The sequence below is a fragment of the Delphinapterus leucas genome, chromosome 5, assembly GCF_059928025.1.
Source record: "Delphinapterus leucas isolate spDelLeu-1000000601 "Yukka" chromosome 5, BTC_Dleu_Yukka2, whole genome shotgun sequence".
Lineage (NCBI taxonomy): Eukaryota > Metazoa > Chordata > Mammalia > Artiodactyla > Monodontidae > Delphinapterus > Delphinapterus leucas.
In genome coordinates, this window is record NC_143133.1 from 107,684,818 (window position 1) to 107,711,674 (window position 26,857).

Below are 26,857 nucleotides of genomic sequence, written 5' to 3' on the forward strand. Positions count from 1 at the left end.
TCTCTAATTGCTTTAGGTGTAAGATTAGGTTGTTTATTTGAGATGTTTCTTGTTTCTTGAGGTAGGATTGTATTGCTATAGATTTCACACTTAGAACTGCTTTTGCTGCATCCCAAAGGTTTTGGGTCATCATGTTTTTATTGTCATTTGTTTCTAGGTATTTTTTGATTTCATCTTTGATTTCTTCAGTAATCTCTTATTTATTTAGTGGTGTATTGTTTAGCCCCCATTTATTTGTATTTTGTACAGATTTTTTCCTATAATTGATATCTAGTCTCATAGTTGGAAAAGGTACTTGACAGTATTGCAATTTTCTTAAATTTACCAAGGCTTGATTTGTGACCCAAGATATGATCTATCCTGGAGAATGTTCCATGAGCACTTGAGACAAAAGTGTATTCTGTTGTTTTTGGATGGAATGTTCCATAAATATCATTTAAGCCCATCTTGTTTCATGTATCATTTAAAGCTTGTGTTTCCTTATTTATTTTCATTTTGGATGATCTGTCCATCAGTGAAAGTGGGGTGTTCAAGTACCGTACTATGATTGTGTTACTGTCGATTTCCCCTTTTATGGCTGTTAGCATTTGTCTTATGTATTGAGGTGCTTTATGTTGGGTGCATAAATATTTACAATTGTTATATCTTCTTCTTGGATTGATTCCTTGATCACTATGTAGTGTCTTTGTTCTTTGTCTCTTGTAACAGTCTTTATTTTAAAGTCTATTTTGTCTGATATGAGAATTGCTACTCCAGCTTTCTTTTGATTTCCATTTGCATGGAATATCTTTTTCTGTCCTCTCACTTTCAGTCTGTATGTTTCCCTAGGTCTGAAGCAGGTCTCTTGTAGACAGCCTATGTATGAGTCTTGTTTTTGTATCCATTCAGCCAGTCTGTGTCTTTTGGTGGGAGCATTTAATCCATTTACATTTAAGGTAATTATCGATATGTAGGCTCCTATTACCATTTTCTTAATTGTTTTGGGTTTGTTATTGTAGGTCTTTTCCTTCTCTTGTGTTTCCTGCCTAGAGAAGTTCCTTTAGCTTTTACTGTAAAGCTGGCTTGGTGGTGCTGAATTCTCTTAGCTTTTGCATGTCTGTAAAGGTTTTAATTTCTCCGTTGAATCTGAATGAGATCCTTGCTGTGTAGAGTAATCTTGGTTGTAGGTTTTTCTCTTTCATTACTTTACATATGTCTTGCCACTCCCTTCTGGCTGCAGAGTTTCTGCTGAAAGATCAGCTGTTAACCTTATGGGGATTCCCTTGTATGTTAATTGTTGCTTTTCCCTTGCTGCTTTTAATATTTTTTTCTTTGTATTTAATTTTTGATAGTTTGATTAGTATGTGTATTGGTGTGTTTTTCCTTGGATTTATCCTGTATGGGACTCTCTGCCCTCCCTGGACTTGATTGATTATTTCCTTTCTCATATTAGGGAAGTTTTCAACTATCATCTCTTCAAATATTTTCTTAGCCCGTTTTTTTTTTCCTCTTCTTCTTCTCTGACCCCTGTAATTCGAATGTTGGTGCATTTAATATCGGTCCAGCAGTCTCTGGGATTGTCCTCAATTCTTTTCATTCTTTTTTCTTTATTTTGCTCTGCAGTAGTTATTTCCACTATTTTTTCTTCCAGGTCAGTTATCTGTTCTTCTGCCTCAGTTATTCTCCTATTGATTCCTTCTAGAGAATTTTTTATTTCATTTATTGTGTTGTTCATTGTTGTTTGTTTGCTCTTCAGTTTTTCTAGTTCCTTGTTAAATGTTTCTTGTATTTTCTCCATTCTATTTCCAAGATTTTGGATCATCTTTACTATCATTACTCTGAATTCTTTTTCAGGTAGACTGCCTATTTCCTCTTCATTTGCTTGGTCTGGTGGTTTTTTATCTTGCTTCTTCATCTGATTTGTGTCCCTCTGTTTTCTTATTTTGCTTAACTTACTGTGTTTGGAGTCTCCTTATTGCAGGCTACAGGTTAATAGTTCCCGTTGTTTTTGGTGTCTACCCCCAGTGGCTAAGATTGGTTCAGTCGGTTGTGTAGGCTTCCTGGTTGAGGGGATTAGTTCCTGTGTTCTGGTGGATGAGGCTGGATCTTGTCTTTGTGTTGGGCTGGACCGCATCCAGTGGTGTGTCTTGGGGTGTCTGTTACCTTATTATGATTTTAGGCAACCTCTCTCCTAATAGGTGGGGTCTTGCTAGTTGTATGGCATAGGGTGTCTAGCACTGTAGCTTGTTGGTCGTTGAGTGGAGCTGGGTCTTAGCGTTGAGATGGAGATCTCTGGGAGAGCTTTTGCAGTTTGATATTACATGGGCCTGGGAGGTCTCTGGTGGACCAATGTCCTGAAGTCAGCTCTCCTACCTCAGAGACTCAGGCCTGACACCCGGCCAGAGCACCAAGACCCTGTCAGCCACACGGCTCAGAAGAAAAGGGAGAAAGAAAAAGAAAGAAAGAAAGGAAATAATTTAATTAATTAAATAAAATTATTAAAATAGAAAAAAAAATATTTAAAATAAATAAATAATTAAAAATAAAAGAAAGAGGGAAAGAATGAAGAGACCAAACCAAAAAACAAATCCTCCAATGATAACAAGTGGTAAAAACTGTATTTAAAAAAAGAAAACCATACAGTCAGAACCCTAGGACAGATGGTGGAAGCAAAGCTATACAGACAAAATCACACAAAGAAGCATACACATACTGACTCACAAAAAGAGAAAAAGGAAAAAAAAAGAAAAAATATATATATATGAAAAATTAAAAAAGGAAGAGAGCAACCAAATCAATAAACAATCTACCAATGATAATAAGCTCTAAGTATTAAACTAAGATAAACATAACACCAGAAACAAATTAGATGCAGAAAGCAAACCCCAAGACTATAGTTGCTCCCAAAGTGCACCTCCTCAATTTTGGGATGATTCGTTGTCTACTCAGGTATTCCACAGATGCAGGGTACATCAGGTTGATTGTGGAGATTTAATCCGCTGCTTCTGAAGGTGCTGGGAGAAATTTCCCTTTCTCTTGTTTGTTTGCACAGCTCCTGGGGTTCAGCTTTGCATTTGGCCCTGCCTCTGCATGTAGGTCACCTGAGGGCATCCGTTCTTTGCTCAGACAGGACAGGGTTAAAGGAGCAGCTGATTTGGCGGCTCTGGCTCACTCAGGCTCGGGGGAGGGAGGGGTCCAGAATGTGGGGTGAGCCTGCGGCGGCAGAGGCCAGCGTGACGTTGCAACAGCCTGAGGCACGACGTGTGTTCTCCCCTGGAAGTTGTCCCTGGATCATTGGACCCTGGCAGTGACGGGCTGCACAGGCTCCTGGGAGGGGAGGTGTGGATAGTGACCTGTGCTTGCACGCAGGCTTCTTGGTGGCTGCAGCAGCCTTAGCATTTCATGCCTGTCTCTGGGGTCCACGCTGATAGCCCTGGCTCGCACCCGCCTCTGTAGCTCGTTTAGGCGGTGCTCTGAATCCCCTCTCCTGGCGCACCCTGAGACAATGGTCTCTTGCCTCTTAGGCAGGTCCAGACTTTTTCCTGGTCTCCCTCCCGGTTAGCTGTGGCACACTAGCCCCCTTCAGGCTGTGTTCACGCAGCCAACCCCAGTCCTCTCCCTGGGATCCGACCTCTGAAGCCGGAGCCTCAGCTCCCAGCCCCACCCGCCCCGGCGGGTGAGCAGACAAGCCTCTCGGGCTGGTGAACACTGGTCGGCACCGATCCTCTGTGCAGGAATCTCTCCGCTTTGCCCTCTGCACCCGGGTTGCTGCGCTCTCCTGCATGGCTCCAAAGCTTCCCCCCTGCCCAACCCCTGTCTCCACCAGTGAAGGGGCTTCCTATTGTGTGGAAACATTTCCTCCTTCACAGCTCCCTCCCACTGGTGCAGGTTCCATCCCTATCCTTTTGTCTGTTTTTCCTTTTTTCTTTTGCCCTACCCAGGTACGTGGGGAGTTTCTTGCCTTTTGGAAAGTCTGAGGTCTTTTTCCAGCGTTCAGTAGGTGTCCTGTAGGAGCTGTTCCACATGTAGATGTACTTCTGATGTGTTTGTGCAGAGGAATGTGATCTCGACGTCTTACTACTCCACCGTCTTGAAGGCGCCCCTGTGTTCACTTTCTCAAAAGCTGTTTTTGCCAACTATTTTTCAGCATCCCCAAGACAAAATATTCATCTCTCTCCCCCTTTTGTGAAGCCTTCTGCTAAATTGATATCCATGCACATTATATAGGTGGGAATAAAAACATAAATAACATTTTTTCAGAAGAGCATTTAATCTAAACCTCCCATGAAAGGATTCCAGTGCCCTTGCAGATTCAGCACCAACACTTTCATCAATCCACACAATTGTAGTTATTCTAGGATTTACTAGTCAATTTAGTTAGATGTGACTCTGAATCTTGGCTCTGCTGTTGACTGGGGAACCAACCTTTAATAGTCATTTAACTTCTCCCAGACGCAATTTTTTCACCTGTAAATTGGGAATGCTAATAGTTTTTTATATTAAGGTGTTGTTGTAAATATAGTGAGATAATTTACTTAAGACTCTTAGACCCTTCACGTATAGCCGGTAAATAATTGCATTGTCATCAGATAGAATAGCCTCTTTAATATGTTTATCATAGTTATTTCCTATAATATTCCCAAAACAAATCATTATTCTCTAACCAGAAATGACCATCTTTTATGATGTCACATTTCCTGATAGTCCATCCTCTTTCATTGTCTGAATTTGAAGATTTTTGCTTAATTTGTTCATGAACATCAAGTACCTTACACTTAATTAACATGATTCTTTCCTTTAACGTGACATTTTTATAACATCAGATTCATATAACGTTGGGTTCAACCATATTGTTACCTTTTCCTTGTCCTCACTTTGTGATCGCTCTTTTTTGTTATTTATAGGATTACCGTACTTCCAGAATATAATAATGTATAACCTCTCTTGCCTGTATGCCCTCTTATATGTTGTCGGACAGGGTTTATGTGTAGTCCTGGAATTAAAGGATATTTCCAGTGTTCTAATCATACCAAATGAAGGTAACATTGACAGATGGCTTTAGGCCAGTCATCGAGATCGTAAGCAAGATCCTAAAAGTAGTCATGCTCTTTTGCCTCCCCTTCATGAGCCCATTTTCACTTTTGACAGCTCTTCCCCACTCTGCTCTTAACCCACAAAATGTATGTTTATGATACACTGTACTTTAGCGTGTCCAACGGCCCCATTCCTGAGTCTGTTGCTGCATAATGACCTTTTTCTTTTCCTCTAATCTTCTCTCCTGCTTCTCATCCCCAGATGTTAAGGTTTAATGATTACCAAATAAAGCTTTCACAGAAAGATGGAAAAAATATCTTTTTAGACTTAGATTTTAAAAAGAGAAGGTTGTTAACTCAAGCAAATCTATACTTTGTAGAATTTCTGAGATTTATTGCCAATTCCCTACAACTTTCTTACTCTTAGTAATTGTAACCATGGTCCAGCAGTTTGGAACTTCACCTCTGAAAAGTTGATATAAATTGGAACAGTTCACATATAAATCTCAAAAGGAAAAAGAAATTCTGGTGATGGTGATAATAACAATTACAACAACATTAATAGCAGCTATACTTATTGAGTACTTTGTGCCAGGAGCTCTTTACATATATACATTATTAGTCTTTTAAATAAACCTGTTAAATAAATATCATATTTGAAAAATGGAAGTGTAAGAAAGTGGGAAATTGTTGAAATCAGGAAAAACATTTTATAATACAACCGTTTATGGATAAAATGGCCCAAAGACTGGATTTGAGTACTGATTTTTGTTTCCTAGATTTATGTTGATTTTGAGCTAGGTTATTCAAGATACTTATTTTCTTCATTATTAAAATAGGGATATCTAGCTCACATTTATTGTGAGAATGTATAATAATGTTTTCTAAAATACAAAATGTAAGCTGGAGGTTATTAATTAGATAACTTCAGTTAAGAAAATTTTTAAAAAGAAAGCAAAAACTTAGAATGTATGAACACTACAGTCTTTTTACAGCTTAACTTTTACTAGTAATCAGTTGAAGGAGTCTGTGTTGGGTGGTTATAGGGGCCTTTGAATCCAATACCATTTGTTTTTAATTAATGTAGTACTAGATAATTGTAACTTGCTTGACATTTCATATGCTTTTCACAGTAAAATTTGGAGGCCCTTTGGACTTTTGAAAGATAATTTTGTTTTTGATTATGTTTTTTGAGATAGAGTAATGCAGTTTTGATGTCTACTGTGTACTCTTAGGCTTCTGACAGATAATGCACAGTACTGCATGTACCATTAGATGATTGTGATGCTTAATTACTTTCTTTCTTAATAGACAACATTAATTTCATCAGGCTTGTTTAATGGCTTTTTTTCTTAAATATTCTTGATCAAATGAGCTGAAAAATAACAATAATTATTATTACTAATAACTTACTGCATTCCAGGCACTGAGCTGGGCACTTTACATGCAATATTTTTATATCTCTAATAATTAGCAAAATTACTTCTCAAAAAAGGTAACAAAAGATTTTTTTATTGTAATATTCTTAAAAACCTGATTTAGAAAGTTTTGCTTTGCATATCTTGTTCTGAAAGGTATCAGATGAGAATTTCAAACAGAATACTTACCAATCTACCACAGTTGTCAGTTTGGCTATTCGTGAGAATAATATATCCTATGTGTAGTTTTTTTTGTTGTTATTGTTGTTTTTTTGCTATTTATACATTTTCAAGAGTTCTGGTGTTCTTTTTTCTTTAATTTGTCTTTTCCTATTTTAATCCAAGTTCTTATTTCCTTTTTTTTTTTTTAACGTAAATGCTTGTGTTGGTAGTCCTGATACTCTAATTTTTAAATAATTCCATTTTATTTGAATCACTTTTTCATCTTGTTGTGATTAAGGTTCTTTTATTATTTTACAGATTTAAAAAATATAATTCTATTTGTTAGCTTTTTGTAGTGTTTAAAATTATTTTTCTATATCCTCAGCCTATTTATATTTACCTGGTTATGAACTTGAATTATACCTCTCTAATCAATACTTATTTTTTATTGATTTTTTCCAGGAAGTCATGACCATTTTAAATGACCAGTATTTTTGCTCTTCTTCCTTTAATCAATTTGCTGATTTTGAAAAATAATCTGTCAAGCTTTTGCAGTTAAATTGTGCAAAGAGCTTTCTGTAGGATGATAGTACTAGGCATCTTCCTGAATTGCCCTCCATTTGTTGCTCTTAATATACTGTATAAGTAAGAGGAACCATCAGCATTTACTTTTAGTTCTTTTGCAGAGATGAATAAATATCTTGAAATGCTGATTTAGATAATGTTTCAAAAATGCTATGATGCACTTTGGTGTATGACTGACTCTTGCTTAGTTAAATGTTTTGCAGCATTATAACATAGTTGGATTCAGCTCATCTTTTAAAGCAATTGTCAGAAAAATATGGGCCAGCATGGTAGAATGTATTAGCTCAATACATTGTCTCCATTTTATTATGAAGCTGCTGAGGAAGCTGTGATATACAGCACTGTCATTACAGATCTATTGTTAGGATGGTTCTGCAGTCTTCTTTGCACTGCCATTAATTTATAGCAGTAAACAATATGTAGCCTTCCAACTGCAGCAAAGCAGAATCTTTTAATGAGGTGGATGTTATTACCACAATAAATCAGTGCTTTCGCGTAATGTATAATTCAATGTGTGTATTCCCACTGTAACTTCTCTGAGTAAGCTGATAGTGTATCATTGTCATTGCACAGCTCCACTAGTCTTTTTTTTTTTAACCTTCTTTTATTTGGGGACTTCTTTTTTATATGCTTGCAAGTAAATGTGCTATGTCTTGATAGCTGTCCTGTAGCAGGCTTCAGAAATCAACTGTAACAATCACAGCCGGAATCAATACTGTGGGTTCTACGTATATGGATCTCTGCACGATGCCATTTTTTTTCGGATGCTAGTGAAATCAATCCTAATTGGTTTTAGCATTATATTCAAGAAATGTGATTCTATAACTATTGATTTTGGGGGTGTACTCATTTGGAGAGTAATAAAAATAGGAGCACATAAAGTGAATACTTAATATGCTGCAGAACCATACAAAAGGAACATTGATTTTGTTTTCACGTAATTTGTCTTCCAGTGATTTTATTTCTTCTTTCTTTCCTTTGCATGGCTCAGTCTTCAGGGACAACAGCTAAAATACACTTAAAGGCATTCCAAATTGGTTCTGTAACAAAGATTTCTTGGAGTCAGTTCCATCCTTAACTGGCATAAGTTTAGTAAATCAGATTTAACTCTTTTGTACAGAAACTAATGCTTTAAAAGATGGCATTTTAAATTGGTATACTGTGATACTGGTTTAAAATAATAATCAACTAAAGGTTTTTAAAAATTTGCTTGTAGAGTTAAAAAAAGGGCTTAAAAATAAAATGTTGATTAGAACCATCCTATTGAAAGAGAATGAAAGGTACTAGAAATAAATGGCAGTTTTGAAAAAATAATTAACAATTTTAAGAAGTATAGCCAAAATGATCATTTAAAATACTGCTTAAAATTACTTTTTAACATGAAAAGCTACTTAAAAACTAGTTTAACATTGCTTCATTTTCCATAGAATATTTCTGAATGCATCTATTTTAAAACCAGTATTTTAAATTTCAGTTTAACGTTTTTTGCATAAATGAGCAGATATTTTCTTTCTCATATAAATGAGTGACTAACTGATAGGTTTTCATTAAAGAAAGTAATCTTACATTTTTTTCAGTGAATTGGTACTTATATTTTAAATAAAGAGTAGAGATTTTCTAGAGATTAGAATGTTTTATGAGAATGAATTGTTACTTGTTTTTTAAGCCCTTAGACCCCTTTGAGAATCTTAGAATACTCTGTATGTCTTCCTGAAGAAAATGTACATGTGCATAATCACATGAAATTTTGCTTACTGGTTAATGGAGTTTATGAATTCCCTGAATAACAACAGCAGCAGCAACAGTGATACCAGCTAACATTTATTATGCTCTTATCTTATACCAGCCAATATTCTGGGGGCTTATAGGCTATTGTTTTATTCAAACTTTACCCCATTGTTAAAAGATAACCTTAAAAATAATAGCATTCATTGAATATTGTCAGGTATGGTTTGTCCCTCCATGTACTTACTCATTTTATTTTCCAAAACAACTTTCTGACTGGGTATTGTTGTCACTCCAGTAAACCCAGACTCTTCATCACTTCGCTGTGCTGCTTTAGGGACCTCTGCTGTAAAGTATTGTTGTACAAGCTCGTAATCTGTCTAATATTCTATTCATGTTACACATTTAAAAAAAATTTCATGCCGGCATGTTTTTATCTTTTAAATTTTGGTTTTACTCATACTATTAGAAATTTCTAGATTTACATTTAATCCCTTTTTCACACAATCTCCTCCTTGCACTCCTTCTCCCCCACCCTCGCCCCCTGCCAAATTTTGTTGCATTGTCTTCTCACAATCTATGATATGTTAATCCTTTAGCTTCAAGATTCTGTTTCTGGTTGTCGCTTCTAATGGACTAAAGAGGATTTTATAGATGCTTTCCAAAGTATCATATAACTAATATTCACTTCATGTAATTATCTTCATGAAAATGCTTGTTATGGGCTGATTAAAGACTTTTATTCAACAGAAACTAGACTTATTGAGAAATGACAGGTTTCTCCATTTACTTATATGTGTATATTTAATGTGCATTGAAAAATAAATTTATATTTCAGTCCACTCTCTGACTGTAACACTGCTTTAATTTGAATAGTATGTATTTTTAATTCACTTTCACACTTGCTGATTAGATAATATTTGAAGAGAGAAAGAAATAAAGGACGATTGTATTTATGTGTTCTTGTTTCTCCTCCTCCCCGTTGGCAGCCAATAGGAGCTTTGAATCCAAAAAGAGCAGCATTCTTTGCAGAGCGTTATGAATCCTGGGAAGACGATCAAGTTCCAAAGTTCCACTATGGCACTCATTACTCAACTGCAAGTTTTGTTCTTGCATGGCTGCTAAGAATAGTAAGTTCAATTTGAATAATAAACCATGAATAAGTAAATTTAGTGTTGTGGAGAATATGCATTGATTAAAAATCATCAGCATCTTTTTTGAATGGTGAAATTTTTTTCAGTGATTGAGACTCTAACTATATAAGTATCTCTCTTTATCCCATTTGGGCTGTATTTTATAACACGTTACTGTAGAATGGCCATGAAAATGTTTCACCTGGAATTGCGTGAATTTTTTTCCTTAAATTTGCCTCTTCAAGTCATTGATATCTTACCAGACTCTAAATTGTAACATATGTTATTTTCCAATGTAGTCTATTAAAATAAGAACTAAATAAGATTCCCTTAACACAGGCATATATTCATATATTTTGGAAACTTCAGTTGCCCAAAATGGAATAAGGTGTGTTTGTAATTTACACCAAGACTGCTGTGTATTGATAACATATTGGTTAAACAAGAAATGTTTCCGTAAAATTGAAAGGTGATTCATCTACTAGAAAGTAATTTCTTTGGGAAAGCATTAGCAGCACGTCATTAATTAAAGCTTGTTAGAGGGTACAGGCAGATATAAATCCTAGAGGTAATTTATAGTGCTTAGCTAATTTCAAGCAATTATCCACTAATATGTGTTTAAGTGTTCTTTAACTAAAATGAGGCTTTTAAATCTTCCAAACATTTTTCTTTTCTTAATCATAAATTAAATATTGAGCCATAACAATAGGAAAATTACATATTGGACTGTTTCCCTGGACTGTGAAGCAAATGCAGTCTAATTTATGTCTGAATGTTATTAATAAATTGTTCTTGGAAAGGAAGAGAGTCTGAAAAATATTGAAGAGAGTCTGAAAAATACTAAATTTTGGAAATATTTCTTCTGAAACAAAAATAATGTAAGAATATTAATGTAATAATTTAAGTATAATTCCCAGTCTATGCCTAGTATGTATTACTGGCTAATGTCTATTGGTAACTAAGTATTTAGATATAAAGATTTATAAAAACCACATTTTTATGCATGAGGGAATATATGGCTTTTTTAAACGGCTTATTTTTTAGGAACCCTTCACAACTTCTTTCCTAAATTTACAAGGAGGGAAATTTGATCATGCAGATCGAACTTTTTCATCGATTTCCAGAGCTTGGCGAAACAGTCAGCGTGATACATCTGATATTAAGGTACAGAAATACTTCATTTTACAATTATTATTGCCAATGTGTTTCTTATTGAATGGATGTTGATAATTTCTCTCCTGCAATACAGCCCTATTTACTAAAGATGAGCCTCAAAGGATGAGGCCTTAATTAAGTGGCCAATAACCATTATATAAGATTTCTCTCTCTTTCTCTCTCTACCTCCTGTGTCTGTCTCTTTCTCTGTCTGTCTGTCTCGTCTCTCTCTCTTTAATTGTGGAACAGTTGTTTTCCTTCCTCCTTGGAATCCTTTTTAAAGGAAAAATATAGTAGTATGGATGTAAAGCAGCGTGCTTAATGGAATTCCAAACTCAATGAATAAAATTAATATAGTCACAAAAATACTGTGAGAAAGATCTCAGATGTTTAGTTTAATTCAACTTATTTCATTTTATTGATACTTTAGCAATCCCCTGTCTCTATTCTTAAGGTAATCATCTTTTACCTACTGCTGGTTCTAAATGCCTACCTGACTCTGCTTGTTATAGAATTGCTTTATTGTTGAGGGGAAATGAGTTCTTCTATGTATATATATGTTCAGTAGATCAAAAACTTTGCACAGTAGCTGATACAATACTTCTGCTTCTGCCCTCAAAAGTACTGTATTTTAGTTTTGTGACATAGTATCTGTTTCTTCACTGTTTAGATGCTGTTGAGTAAAACAAGATATGCCTGTGGTTGTGTCCTTAGGTGTCGTAAAGAGCTACGTCTTATACATAAATAATTATACTATATGGGAGAAAATGATAAGTACATATGAGAAATATTTGGGCTTGAAAGAGGAAAAGTTACATTACTAATGTTTATGTTACTATAGAGTACTTTAAAAAATTAATTAAAATTATAATTGTATCTTACTTTTAGTCATGATACATTACAGTCTATAAAAAGTGTTCACATACTTTATCTTACTGTAGAGTATAACACTGCTTATATCCAAGATATTTTATTGAAGATTCCATCATATGCAGAAATAATCTCTTTTTTAAATTTTTTTTGGGGGGGTTGGGGGCTGTGTCAGGTCTTAGTTGCGGCATGCAGGATCTTTCATTGCAACGTGCAGGTTCTTCGTTGCATTGTATAGGCTTCTCTCTAGTTGTGGCGTGCGGGCTCCAGAGCGCACAGGCTCAGGAGCTGCAGCACGAGGGCTTAGTTGCTCCATGGCATGTGGAATTTTAGTCCCCAACCAGGGATTGAACTGACGTCCCCTGCATTGCAAGATGGACTCTGAATCACTGGACCACCAGGGAAGTCCCCAGAAATCATCTTTTATATTGGAACATCTATAGGAATTTTTGATAGCACAAATAATGTACTCTGAAATACTCTTGAAATTATCATATCCCTTAAGAATCATCAGTAGATAATTTTGAAATGGATAATTAGATAACAGTAAATCAGAATAGTTAACAGATTTAATAATGGTTTCTACTTCTAATCTCAAAGCTATTTCTTTACTTACTTTAAACCTTTTGAGAAGTCATAAGAGATATGGACATAGGAAAACACTGATAAGACTTTTTGTTATCAAATTGAAGACATGAAAAAAATTTTTAATTTCTAAGTTCCTTTTTTTTTTTTTTTTTTTTTTGCGGTACGCGGGCCTCTCACCTCCACGGCCCCTCCCGTTGTGGAGCACAGGCTCTGGACACGCGGGCCCAGCGGCCATGGCCCACAGGCCCAGCCGCTCCGAGGCATGTGGGATCCTTCCGGACCGGGGCACGAACCCGTGTCCCCTGCATCGTCAGGCGCACTCTCAACCACTGCACCACCAGGGAAGCCCCTAAATTCCTTTGTTTTTTAAGTATCTCAGGACCAAGTTATAACCTCATACTTAAGTTTGGTAATAGAAGTGTAAATAAGAACAAAATTGTGAATTTGAATTTTTTTCTGCTCTGTAATAGAGAGGTAGTGTATATCTTCAAATTTCTACCTCTCTGTATTAGACATTCCCGCTTAATGCTTTGTTGGACGGGAGATACATGTGATAGATAGATCCTTGTAGTTTTGTTGTCTCTTTTTCCTAAATCTCCTCCTTTTTCTCTCAAGATTCTTTAATTAGCACATGTCTGGTTCCATTTCCCCAAACATTTACTTCAAAATACCCCACTTGTAAAAAAAAAAATAAAATAAACCCACACAAAACAGCTACAGCATTAAAAAATAAAACCCCCAAAACCCCATATGAACTTTACCTTTCTCATTCCTTATTTTTCTCATTAATCTTGTTTCTTCACAAATAATGACTCAAATCCATCTCGCTTCCCTTTGAATGCCTCAGCAGATTTTGATAAAAACAGCCCCAATTACTAAACCAATACTAGAATTTTAGTTCTTGTTATTGTGCTACTTAATTTCTAGCTTCCTAGCCTAGTTATATAGGGCATCTAAATGAAGAAGTAGAGTACAAAGTTAAGGCAAAAGTTAAAAGAAAAATAAAAGAATTAAAAATTCCAAGTGTCAAGTTGATTGGAGCCTGCTTAGAGATACAGCTTTATTTTTTTATTTTTTTATTTTTTGCGGTACGCAGGCCTCTCCCTGTTGTGGCCTCTCCCATTGCAGAGCACAGGCTCTGGACGCGCAGGCCCAGTGGCCATGGCCCACGGGCCCAGCCGCTCTGAGGCATGTGGGATCCTCCTGGACCAGGGCACGAACCCGTGTCCCCTGCATCGGCAGGCGGACTCTCAACCACTGTGACAGGGAAGCCCAGATACTGCTTTATTCTTAAATACCATTTCATTATGTTCAGAGGCACAGAAATTTTCTTCAGGACTAACTTGGATGAAACCCACTTGCTCTTCTAACCAATATGTATATTTTCCTAATCTTCTTTTTTTTTTTTTAAACCACAAAATATCTGTAAGGTGAATAGGACATTGATAAATTACTCCATTTTCTATATTAATAACCTGGTAATTTGGACCCTACAACTTAGTGAACACTTTGAAAAGTATATAATACATGGTTACACAGGCTATAGGCTATTTAAAGAGACTCCTTATAGTTGGTCCTTCTACAACTGAGGAGGGATTTAATCATGCCTTTTTTATTTTTTGTTTTTTGATCTTGCCTCCTCATGTTACATTCTAACACTTTATAAAGCATGTTTAAATTATTATAATAATATAATGTATAAGAATGAATATATTAAGAAAGCACATTTAAATTACTATAATAAACATTTCATTGAGATATAACATATTTCAGATGGAATCATATTAATTATAGTCTGATCTTTATTTGTGTTGTCTTGTTAGAGTTTCTAGAAATACGAAGGAAAATGTTAAACAGTAGAGAGGAGGGCTTCCCTGGTGGCACAGTGGTTGGGAGTCCGCCTGCCGATGCAGGGGACACGGGTTCGTGCCCCGGTCCGGGAAGATCCCACATGCCGCGGAGCGGCTGGGCCCGTGAGCCATGGCCGCTGAGCCTGCACGTCCGGATACTGTGCTCCGCAGCGAGAGAGGCCACAGCAGTGAGAGGCCCGCGTACCGCAAAAAAAAAAAAGAAAAAAACAATAGGGGATAGTGAAGTATGTGAGTGGGTGGTAGGAATCACTTTACTGAGTGGCTTCTAAAGTATACGTTGCTAGATTAATATGCATTCTCTAATGTTTTCATGACATTTTACAAAAATGAAATATTGTTAGGTAGATAGATTTATTTAAATTACTTTTTCAGGGAAATTCTCTGGCAGTCCAGTGGTTAAGACTCTGCACTTTCACTGGCGAGGGTACAAGTTCAGTCCCTGGTGGGGGAAATAAGTTCCTGCAAGTTGCACAGCGCAGGCAAAAAAATAATTAATTAATTAATTAACTAATTTTTTGGAAAAAATAAGAATAAAATAACATTTCTAGTACTTAACTTTTTTTGCTAAAGGGGAACTGTCACTATAATATCTTAGGATCCCTATTTCTTGCATTCTGCTAATACTCAGAATAATTTTACTGAAAAAATATATGTTATTCCTAAGAAATAAAGGTTAAAATATTAATTATTTTTATTTCAGAGAAGAAAGAGACATTATCAGATTTCACTAAAGCAGTCTTTCATTTTTTAGCATGATTTACCATTTTAAAATTGGGGGGTTCGTTTGTGTTTCGGTTCATCATTGGTGGTTCCATTTCAGGCCTGACCCTCAATGATGCTTTTTATTCTGTCTGGATAAAGAGTTCAGAAGTGTTGATCAGTTCTCTAACTAGGCTTACCACACTGTCCAACAGAAATGTAATGTCAACCATAATTACAATCACATATATAATTTTAGATTTTCTTGTAGTCACATTTTAAAAAATCAAAAGGACCATGTGAAACTGATTTTAAGAATATATTTAAACTTACATATCCAAAATATTTTTATTTCAGCATGTAATCAATATAAAATTATTAATTGGATATTTTACATTCTTTCTTTTTACTATTAAGGCTTTGAGATCTGGTGTGTATTTTATATTTACAACAGGTCTCTTCTCAGACTAGCCACATTTCAATTGTTTAATAGCCACTTGTGGCTAATGGCTACTCCATTTGGCAGTGCAGACTTAGGGCATTGTTTTGGCATCACACCAAGGGATAGCTTTCTACTTATGGAAGGAAGAATGCCTTCTTGCTCTTTGAGCAACGATGTTCCTGATGTTGTACTCCATCTAAATATGAACTGACAGGTAGTAGCAATAATAGCTAGTCTTGAGGACTGAAATAGAAAGTGCTAAAATTGGGTTGGAGAATCATCACTGTGATAAGTAATATTTTAAAGTCCCCCAGCAGAAAACTGGACAGCTACATGTAAAAGAATGAAATTAGAACACTCCCTCACACCGTATACAAAAATAAACTCAAAATGGATTAAAGACCTAAATGTAAGGCCAAACAGTATAAAACTCTTAGAGGAAAACATAGGCAGAACACTCTATGATATAAATCACAGCAAGATCCTTATTGACCCACCTCCTAGAGAAATAGAAAAAAAAACAAAAATAAACAAATGGAACCTAATTAAACTTAAAAGCTTTTGCAAGGAACTTCCCTGGTGGCGCAGTGGTTAAGAATCCACCTGCCAATGCAGGGGACATGGGTTCAATCCCTGGTCTGGGAAGATCCCACATGCCGCGGAGCAACGAAGTCTATGCGCCACAAGAACTGAGCCTGTGCTCCAGAGCCCATGAGCCCCAATTACTGAGCCCATGTGCCACAACTACTGAAGCCTGCACCCCTAGAGCCCGTGCTCCTCAACAAGAGAAGCCACCGCAACGAGAAGCCTGCACATCGCAACGAAGAGTAGCTCCTGCTCACCACAACTAGAGAAAGCCCGCATGCAGCAATGAAGACTCAACACAGCCATAAATAAATAAATAAATAAATTTATTTATTTTAGAAAAAGCTTTTGCACAGCAAAGGAAACCATAAACAAGATGAAAAGACAACCTTCAGAATGGGAGAAAATATTTGCAAACAAAGAAACTGACAAAGGATTAATCTCCAAAATGTACAAGTGCTCATGCAGCTCAATATCAAAAAAACAAACAATGCAATCCAAAAATGGGCAGAAGACCTAAACAGACATTTCTCCAAAGATATACCAATTGCCAACAAACACATGAAAGGATGCTCAGTATCACTAATCATTAGAGAAATGCAAATCAGAACTACAATGAGGTATCACCTCATACCAGTCAGAATGGCCATCATCCAAAAATCTACAAACAATAAATGCTGGAGAGGGTGTGAAGAAAAGGGAACCCTCTTGCACTGTTGGTAGGAATGTAAATTGACACGGCCACTATGGAGAACAGTATGGAGGTTCCTTAAAAAACTAAAAATAGAACTACCATATGACCCAGCAATCCCACTACTGGGCATATACCCTGAGAAAACTATAATTCAAAAAGAGTCATGTACCACAATGTTCATTACAGCACTATTTACAATAGCCAGGACATGGCAGCAACCTAAGTGTCCATCGACAGATGAATGGATAAAGAAGATGTGGCACGTATATACAATGGAATATTACTGAGCCCTAAAAAATGAAATTGAGTTATTTGTAGTGAGGTGGATGAACTTAGAGTCTGTCATACAGAGTGAAGTAAATCAGAAGGAGAAAAACAAATACCGTATGCTAACACATATATATGGAATCTTAAAAAAAGAAATGGTTCTGACAAACTTGGGGCAGGGCAGGAATAAAGATGCAGACATAGAGAATGGACTTGAGGACACGGGGAGGGGGAAGGGTAAGCTGGGACGAAGTGAGAAAGTAGCATTGACATAAATACACTACCAAATGTAGAATAGATAGCTAGTGGGAAGCAGCCACGTAGCACAGGGAGATAAGCTCATTGCTTTGTGACCACTTAGAAGGGTGGGATAGGGAGGGTAAGAGAGAGACGAAAGAGGGAGGGAATATGGGGATATATGTATACATATAGGTGATTCACTTTGTTGTACAGCACTAACACAACATTGTAAAGCAATTATACTCCAGTAAAGATGTTTAAAAAAAGAAAGAAAAGGGTGGTTATCGTAGGTCACGGTGATGCTGTGCTTCAAAGAAGTCCTACATCCCTTGATGCAACCCTCTCCATTTTAAAAATACAGATACCCAATTCTTTCTCAAAAAAAAAAAATCCCCCAGCAAACTCTGTTTCAAGTTTTAAAAAAATCATTTAAGTTTAGAAACTGAGGTACAAAATAGATTACTGTCTTCAGCCTGAACCATCATAACCAAATCTTGTGGAACAAATCAGACTCATAAAGCTTGAATGAATTTCATAAGGCAGTCACATGTAAATATTAGGCAAATATCTAAGCTTTTCTAGGCAGTTCATTGTTACTGATTCCCCAGCCCCCCCAGCTCCCCGTTGAGGCAGCAGGCAGCATACACGTTTTCAGGTACCGTTAGTGTCAATAAATTTAATCTAATGATTAAATAGAATCTGATTTGCTGCAGTTTAAACTTTTTTCCTTCTCTCCTATAGTAGTGATTAACAAATCAGGATCTGAGAGTGGAAAGAGTCATAAATGTCAGCTAGGTTCATTATTTTAGAAAGGGGGCAGTAGTAAATGGATCTTTTACATTCTTTATATCTTTTACATGGAGATTGTTGGAGAACTATACTTCTCTGGAAGCTTGGAATTTAGTACAAAAATATTTTTTAAAATAACCTGTGCTAAAAATAAACTTAGGGTAACAAGTTTGGTGGAATCCTGAGATAGCATTTAAGTTTTAAAGTTTTTATTTTAATTGAGTTTATGCACAGTCAGGCCCTGGTTGTGATACAGCATCAAATGAGACAGAGCATTGCCTTCAGTGAACATTTGCGGTAAATGGGGTACTGACGATAAAAGCATTCCAGCAATTCAGTATAATAAAGGATCTGTGGCTCATAGCTACAAGATCTGAAATGAAGAGAAGGGAGAGGAAAGAGGCAATTCAGGGCCTATCATGGGGTGCCTTATAAGCTTTAGTAAGGAGGTTGGACTTTATCCTGGGGGCAGTGGGGGTATACTGGAAAGGTCAAAGCAGAGGGGATTTTGTGGTTTTAAGTGACCTCTGTGATCGGTGTTTGTATTACACTGAGCAGGAGTGGAAACAGTAAGTAAGCTGTTAAAGTAATGGGGTGAGAGGCAGTGGAGGCAATGGTACTAGAGAAATGTGATGAATTTAAGACATATTTAAAAGGTAAGAACTGTTAGGATTTGCTGATTGATTTGTCTCCTAAGATGAGAGAGAAATTAAATTTGACTTGGACATGTACTTAGAGAACACAGAAGAAGAACAAGTTTAGTTAGGGCATGGGGATCTGGCTCCCTACCTTCAGGCAGAAAACTTCCTATGACAGGTGAATTCAAGTCCCCCCAAACACATTTAGTTAAGCCAGCATTTACTGATTATTTTATCATATGCAATACATAGTAGGGAGTTTTGGGGGTTTAAAGGGTAAGATAAACACAGTTCTTTACTTCACATATCTCCAGGTGAGAACGACACGTATACATAAAACTATTTTTAATACAAGTTAGACAGTGCCAAGTGCTATAATAAGATATAAACAAAATGAAATTAATTCTTCCTGGAGGAAGTGGGGTTGTGAATGACTTCACAGAGTAAGTGGTATTTGAGTTGTATCTTAAAGGATGCAAGGGAGCCTTCCACCTCCCAGATTTACATCTCTAGCATGTACATTTATCCTGATATCTGACTCGCTCCTTAGCATCTCCATTTTAGCATGTAAAATGTATCTCAAATTTAACACATTCAGAACCAAATTCCTGATCTTCGTTCCTTTAAACCTGCTCTTCTCACAGTCTTCCCTTTCTTAGTTAATGGCTTCCGAGTAAAAGCTGTTGTGAGTAAAAGCTGAAGTCCTTACAATGCAAGACTCTACAGCAACTACCCCTCTCCTCCATAATCCTGTTACGTCTTGAACTCTTTGTACCATTTGCCCTCTTGTCCACTCTGTTCTAGCCAAACAGGACCTCCTTGGTATTCCTCACAAACTCCAGGTATCTTCCCACCTCAGGGCCTTTGCTTTTACTTTTCTTTTCACCTGAAAAATTCCTCCAGATATCCTTATGGATTCATTCCTTCAGTCATTTTAAGTCTTTACTCAAATGTCACCTTCTTAGGGAACCCTCTTGCACTGTTGGTGGGAATGTAAATTGATACAGCCACTGTGGAGAACAGTATGGAGGTTTCTTAAAAAGCTAAAAATAGAATTACCATTTGACCCAGCAATCCCACTACTGGGCATATACCCAGAAAAAACCATAATTCAAAAAGACACATGCACCCCAGTGTTCATTGCAGCACTATTTACAATAGCCAGGTCATGGACGCAACCTAAGTGTCCACCGACAGATGAATGGATAAAGATGTGGTACATATATACAATGGAATATTACTCAGCCATAAGGAGGAATGAAATAGTGCCATTTGCAGAGTCATGGATAGACCTAGAGACTGTCATACAGAGTGAAGTAAGTCAGAAAGAGGAAAACAAATATAGTATAATATCGATTATATGTAGAATCTAAAAAAAAATGGTACAGATGAACTTTCTTGCAAAGCAGAAATAGAGACACAGATGTAGAGAACAAACTTACGGATACCAAGGGGGAAGGAGGGTGGGATGAATTGGGAGATTGGGATTGACATGTATACACTGATGTGTATAAAATTGATGACTAATAAGAACCTGCTGTATAAAAAAAGAAATAAAATAAAATTCAAAAATTCAAAAAAAGAAGTCACCTTCTTAGTAAGGCCTTCTCTGTCCTCTTTCTTTAAAAGTACATGCCTCATCCCATGCACTTTAACTGACTTCTCAATTTCAGTTTTCTTCATATCACTCACCATCCAACATACATGTCTCTATTTATTTATTATTTATGTCTTATCCCACTGGAACATTAGCTCCATGACAGCATGAATTTGGACTGTTTTGCTCATTGGTTTATTCCTAGAGCTTAAAACAGTACCTGGAACACAGTAGGCACTAAAACATTTATTAAATTAATGCTTTGATTAAATATAGAAGAGTATTCTGAGCAAAGAAAATGACATGAACAAAATTCAGAGAAAAGGCTTAGCACATTGGGGAATGCTTATTGGTCTGCTAATTGGTCTTATGTGCTTGGTGTGTAGGAAACATAGAGAAGGAGAAATACTGAAAGGCAGTTGTGGTCTAATATGAAGACCCTCAGTAATATTCTAAAGATATTTTTCAGTTCGCAGTCCATGCAATCTCTGGCACAGCTACTCAGCTCTACCACTGTAGCCCAAGAGTAGCCATAGACCATACCATATGTAAACAGATATGACTGTGTTCCCGTAAAATTTCATTTACAAAAACAGGTGGCAGCGTTTTGGCCCCTGGGCTGTATTTTACCATCCCCTGCTATAGGCAATGAGGATCCATTTAAGATTTTGTACTAGTTGGCTCTATTATTTAAAAAAAAAAAAAAAAAAAAAGGCGCTTTGGCAGCAGTACGGAAAGTACTGGGAATGGGGAAGAGAGATGAGAGCTGGAGGTAGGGAGAAATTTTAGGAGTCTATGACAGTTAAAAGTAAAGACTCTAGGAGCCTCAACTAGTCAAAGAGCTAAGGGAATGACTCAAGAGGTGGGTTAAAAGTAATTCTCCAGGATTTGGCACTTGGTTGACTGTTAAGGGATAGGAAGGCATAAAGATGATTCTTTAGATTGGGTGCCTAGATAAATGATGATGCTGTGAATTATAATGAAACTGGTATGTAGACCAAATGTGTGAATTCAGTTTTTGACACATTGATATATTTTCAGAATAACCAGGATATTATCACCTACTAGTTGAAAATTCAAACCTAAGCTTCAGAATAGTGGCATAGGCATGTAGGGTAAGAAGGAATATTAGGCGATACTTATCTTGAACTCCTCAAAACGGTTGTCTAGTCTCTTGATCTCCACTTTTTCAGCTCCCATCATCTCCCGAGCCCACTCGAATCAAGCTTTCTTTTCCACCATGTTATCGAAATCAGTCTTGTCAGAGTCATTGATGAACAATTTCCATGTTGTCGAATGCAAATTTTCAGTTCTCATGGTACTTGATCTGTCAGCATTATTGACACAATTAATTTATCCATTTTCCTTGTAACATTTTCTTCACTTGGTGAAGGAGCCATCTTCTGGCTATCTCTTTGCCTTTTTTTCAGTCTCCTTTACTGGATTATCTTGTTTTCATACCCTAAATTACTGGAGTACCTTTCGGCTTCATCTTTAAATTTCTTCTAGTGTCAACACTTGCTCCCTAGGTGATCACACCTTACCTCGTGGCTCTCCCCTGAATTCTAGAGCTATACAGGTAGCTCCCTTTGAGCTAGATGTACGTTTACAGGCATTTTAAACTGAACATGTCCAATATCAAACTCTGTCTTTCCCTCTTACCCTCCTCTCTACCCTAAGGAAAAAGTCCTGCTCAATACCTGCATTTGTCATCTCAGTGAAAGACAGCACTGTTTATCCAGTTTGCTCAGACCTTTAGAAAACTTGGAATCTTTGATTCCTCCCTATCACATACACCTCACTGCTCATCTTATCAACCTTCAGAATATGTCTAGAATCTGACCAGTTATCACCACGTCCATCACGAGGGCCCTGGCCCAGTTTATATTATAAATCAGATCATATCCATGTGCTCACATCCATCCAGTGCCTACTCATCTAGCTTAGAGCAAAATTCAGGTTCTTAATGTAGCCACTGAGGCCCTGTGTTACCTGGTTGCCTCTTTGATGACACATCTCTTTTACTCTCCTGCAGCCTCACTTGCCTTTGTTGTGGTTCCTTTTCAAAAATGCCAAGCCCAGGAGTTCCCTGGCATTTCAGTGGTTAGGAGGCTGCGCTTTCATTGCCATTGGCCGAAGTTCGATCCCTGGTTGGGGAACTAAGTTCCTGCAAGCCATGCGGCATGGCCAAAAAATAAATGCCAAGCCCACTCCTGTTTTGGTGGCTTTGCGTATTACGTTGTCTCTGCCTGAACCGCTTTCCCCTAGATAATGCTTCATTCATTCCGTTTTTTTCATTCAGGTCTTTGCTCAAATGTCACCTTCTCAGAGTGGACTTCCCTGGACACCCTCTCTAAAATAACACTGCCCAACCCCCATCATTCTCTATCCCTTCATCTTTTTTTTTTTAACATAATACTTGCCAGCATTTGACACAGTACATATATTCGTTTGTTTATGTTATGTCTCCATAGCTACAGTTCTGTGAAGGTGGGGGCTTTGTGTGTCGTTCATTTGGTAACCTCAGCATTTAGAACATTTAGTTAGAAATCAATAAATGTTGGTTGAAAGAATGAGTAGATATAAAGATATCGAGAAAAGAGGCATCAGTGAAAAAGCCTGGGAAAAACAGAGAGATAATCTGAGGAGAAAAAGGAGAGTGTATGGCCATTTATGCCAGAAGGGCACAGCAAAATCCAATGGGTAGGTGCTCCAGTGGGGCTACTAACATCTTGTATTTTAGGAAGGGGACTTATCTCTCCAGAAGACAACTGGTGGCTGGATGTCATCTGCTGACTAAGAGTTGTTAATGCTCTAATTTTCTACACTTTTACAATTAAGGCACATTGAGTTTTTACTGTTATAGCTTTACAAAAGAAGTCCATGTGGACATCCTGTCACTGATTATATCTTGGATATTCAATTTAAAACTCTGGGCTTCCCTGGTGGCGCAGTGGTTGAGAGTCCGCCTGCCAATGCAGGGGACACGGGTTCATGCCCCGTCCGGGAAGATCCCACATGCCGCGGAGTGGCTGGGCCTGTGAGCCATGGCCGCTGAGCCTGCGCGGCTGGAGCCTGGGCTCCACAACAGGAGAGGCCACAGCAGTGAGAGGCCAGCGTACCGCAAAAATAAAATAAAATAAAATCTATCTTATAATTTATTGTGTATCATTAGTGATGAATGTAAAATTTTATTGTTATGAAATCAGAAGGGTCAGTACAGCATATTCCATACTTAAAATTAAGTAAATAGAGTGCAATTAAATCCTAAGAATTTACTAAATAATATTTGAAAAATAAATGACTGTCAGTAATATTACAAGAATTAGTCTTTGTTAGAAGTAATAATACAAAATAGAGATGATCAGAGAATAGTTCTATTTGTGTCTTGTGAGATTTGTTAAACATGAGACCTTTGACTTGCCCTCCACTACCTCAGAAATCCCAGGGGCTGTGATCTGAAGATAAGTTAGGTTTCTTTTTTCCTCTTTCAGCATGTCTTCTACCATAATACATTCCACAGATGCTGATAGCATCAGCTTTAGAGCCATTTATAAGAAGATGTTTAGCTACAGTTAGTAGAACATAATTGCTGGACATTTATTTCTTGATGTATTTGTTAAGAGAAAAAGCTTAAATTAGGATGATTTGATAGTTTTATTTTCTTCATTTATTCTTCCTATTTTCAAACAAACTTTTAAATAATTCAGAATTTTTTAAATGCTAAAAGAAAGTAAAATTAAAATCTTACCCTTTTCTATCCATCCTTTGCACATTTCTGGCATATGTACTTCCCTCCCTCCCTCCCTTCCTTCCTTCCTTCCTTCCTTCCTTCCTCTTTACCTCCCTCCCTCCTTCTCTTTATCTCTCTTCATTCTCCCTCTGTCTTTCTCCCCCTCTTTTTTCTTTCTTCTCTCTCTTCCTCTCCCTCTCTCTCTCTCTTTCTTCTCTCTCTCTCTTTCTTTTTTGTTCAGTCCCTCTTCCACCCCCTGCCACACACACACTCACAACCACATTAGAGTCAGCTCAAGCTGTCTTGCCACTCTCTTAACAATGTAGAACACTCATACTCTAACTGAACTATATATGTGTTCATCCTTGTTTTTATACATAACTTACAGATTTGTTAATTTAACCCTTTTTAACACTTTTCTTCTTCATGCATCAATAGGTTAAATGATGTACCCATGTACTATTTCTTTTTTAGCTTTGAACTTTGTACTCTTTATGTCTACAATGAATCATTTCTTTTTCGTGTGTTCTTCGAGAAAAATTACTTGAAAAACTGAATATTTTTCTTCTTATGCTACTTACATAGTGGGCAGAAAAAAACGTTTTTATAAAGCACTTAGAAAATGTTCCTATCTTCCTGAATTGTAAAAATGTACACAGGTTAGCAGTAATTTGTTTTTTGACCTGGTGATATTATATTTTTGTTCAGTGTAAAAATGTAGACTGTTCATTAATATATTTATAAATACTGATATTAACTGTTCTCCTCCATACTCATGTATTATACAAACTGTTCCAGAAAAGATTTAAGGTGGGCATTTTATTTATGTCTTGTCTTCTGGCAGTCACAGCTTACCCATTATTTGTATTATTAATGTCCATTATCTCTCCCCAAATTACAAGTTCCTTGAAGATAGGAGTCTGGAACAGCAAAAGGTTCAGCAAAGATGTCCAGTCCAAATTTAGAAGTGAAAAACATGTGTTGAAAGCAGGAGAGAACTATAAAGTATTGAGAGTATTCATCATAAAGTGAGGCATGTTGAACAGTACTGTCATTGCTAATAAAAAATAAGAAACTTGTTTTGAAGTGATAGCTATTTAGTAGGAACTATTAAGTCTCAAATATTTTTGTGGTCATTTTTACTTTTACAAGTAAATTCTATTAAATTCCCTTAGGATTATGTTAAAAGCTTTTAAGAATGGCCACTATCAGTGAATTACCTGTTGACTTTAAGAATCGGGCAAGTTGAGTCTCTACTTTGGGATTATTATCAGGGGCCACATTAATGATAATAATAATAATAGTAGTAGTAGTAGTGGTAGTAGTAACATCTTTTGTGCATGTAGAATTCTGTATTAGCCACACAACAACCCTGTGTTTTAGAAGAGGCGACTGAGGTAAGTAAGGGTCAGAAAAATTAAATTAAAAGCACGTGACCAGTAAGTTGAATAGATAAGACGCAAACCCAGTTATTCTCTTAACTGTATTAGATTGAGATAGATTATCTATTTGTTTGTTTGTAATCCATGATTTTTCTTTATTTTGAATTTGAAATGCAAGTTTAATATCTAAAACCATACAGTATTTATTTGATCTGTCTGGAAGCATTATAGATTATTTTTTATCCTCCAATTTAAAAATTGCTGTTAACATTTCTTTTACTAAAGGAAGAAAATAGCATTTTATCTACTCGATAAGGAGAAACTAAATATCAATTTGAATACTTTCAGATATGCAGTCCATTTAAAATGACTTATAGGTTCAATTCAATTCTAATAACTTTCTAAAAGATTTTCTCATTTGTGGGCTAACAAAATAAATACTTGCAAGTTAATATGTATCAGAACGTATACTTTTAAAAAATATATATTCATCAACTCTTTTCTTGTTCATTAAGAAAGTTTACTTTGGATTTTTTCCTTCATAAAATATACAGTTTTTCCAATGTAAAAAGCTAAAATTTTGCTTTCACATCTTTTTTTACCATCAGTATCCCCAAAGCAGTATACATTAAATTAGTTGCCTTGCTATCATGCTTATGTTTGACTTGTCAGGATTTCATATTTTAGTAAAAATAAAATAAAAATTTAACTTTAGTTCTGAAGTAGCATCTTGGTTTTTATTTCAGGTTTTATTATCTTGTTTCTTTGGATTAATAGACTAGTATTTGGCATGATTACCCAGGTATTATTGAATTGAATTCAATGGATAGAATTGGTGACTATTAGAAGGTGAATCATACAGCCTTGCTGCAGAGGCCATTCATATCAATGGGGATTATACCTTAGAAAAGAAAACTAAAGCATATGTGTGGTCACAACCAATCCTTGTCATTATGCCATGAAAGCCTTGGGATTTGTGATCAAAGCAATGGGCTTATCCTGAACTGTGGTATAACCTCTGGTTGAACCTTTCAAATTTTTATTTTAGGAGATGATACACTACTTTTTGACCATGTTACTTACCTCTAAGACCTGATGGCCTAATTAAGTGATAGTGATTAAAATTATTGTCAACAAGTCAGAAGAAAATGTGAATTGTAAATATCTCTGTCCTCTGTCAGTGTTGTTTACTCTCATTTTCCCCTGATGTTGTAAAGAATTGCTGAACATGTGGTTTTTATCCAGAGCTGAATGTTCTGTTCTGATGAATAT

At 36.4% G+C, this 26,857-nt stretch overlaps 1 protein-coding gene across 4 annotated transcripts in view; it reads left to right on the top strand.

The window, feature by feature from the left end:
• LRBA (LPS responsive beige-like anchor protein) overlaps nucleotides 1-26,857 on the top strand; it is a 748,688-nt gene that overhangs the window by 564,059 nt on the left and 157,772 nt on the right. For all 4 annotated transcript variants that reach the window (XM_022599722.3, XM_022599721.3, XM_022599723.3 and 1 more), the window contains 2 exons: nucleotides 9,892-10,032; nucleotides 11,080-11,199. In XM_022599722.3, coding sequence (XP_022455430.1) covers nucleotides 9,892-10,032; nucleotides 11,080-11,199 — 261 coding nt within the window. The remainder of the gene's footprint in view (nucleotides 1-9,891; nucleotides 10,033-11,079; nucleotides 11,200-26,857) is intronic.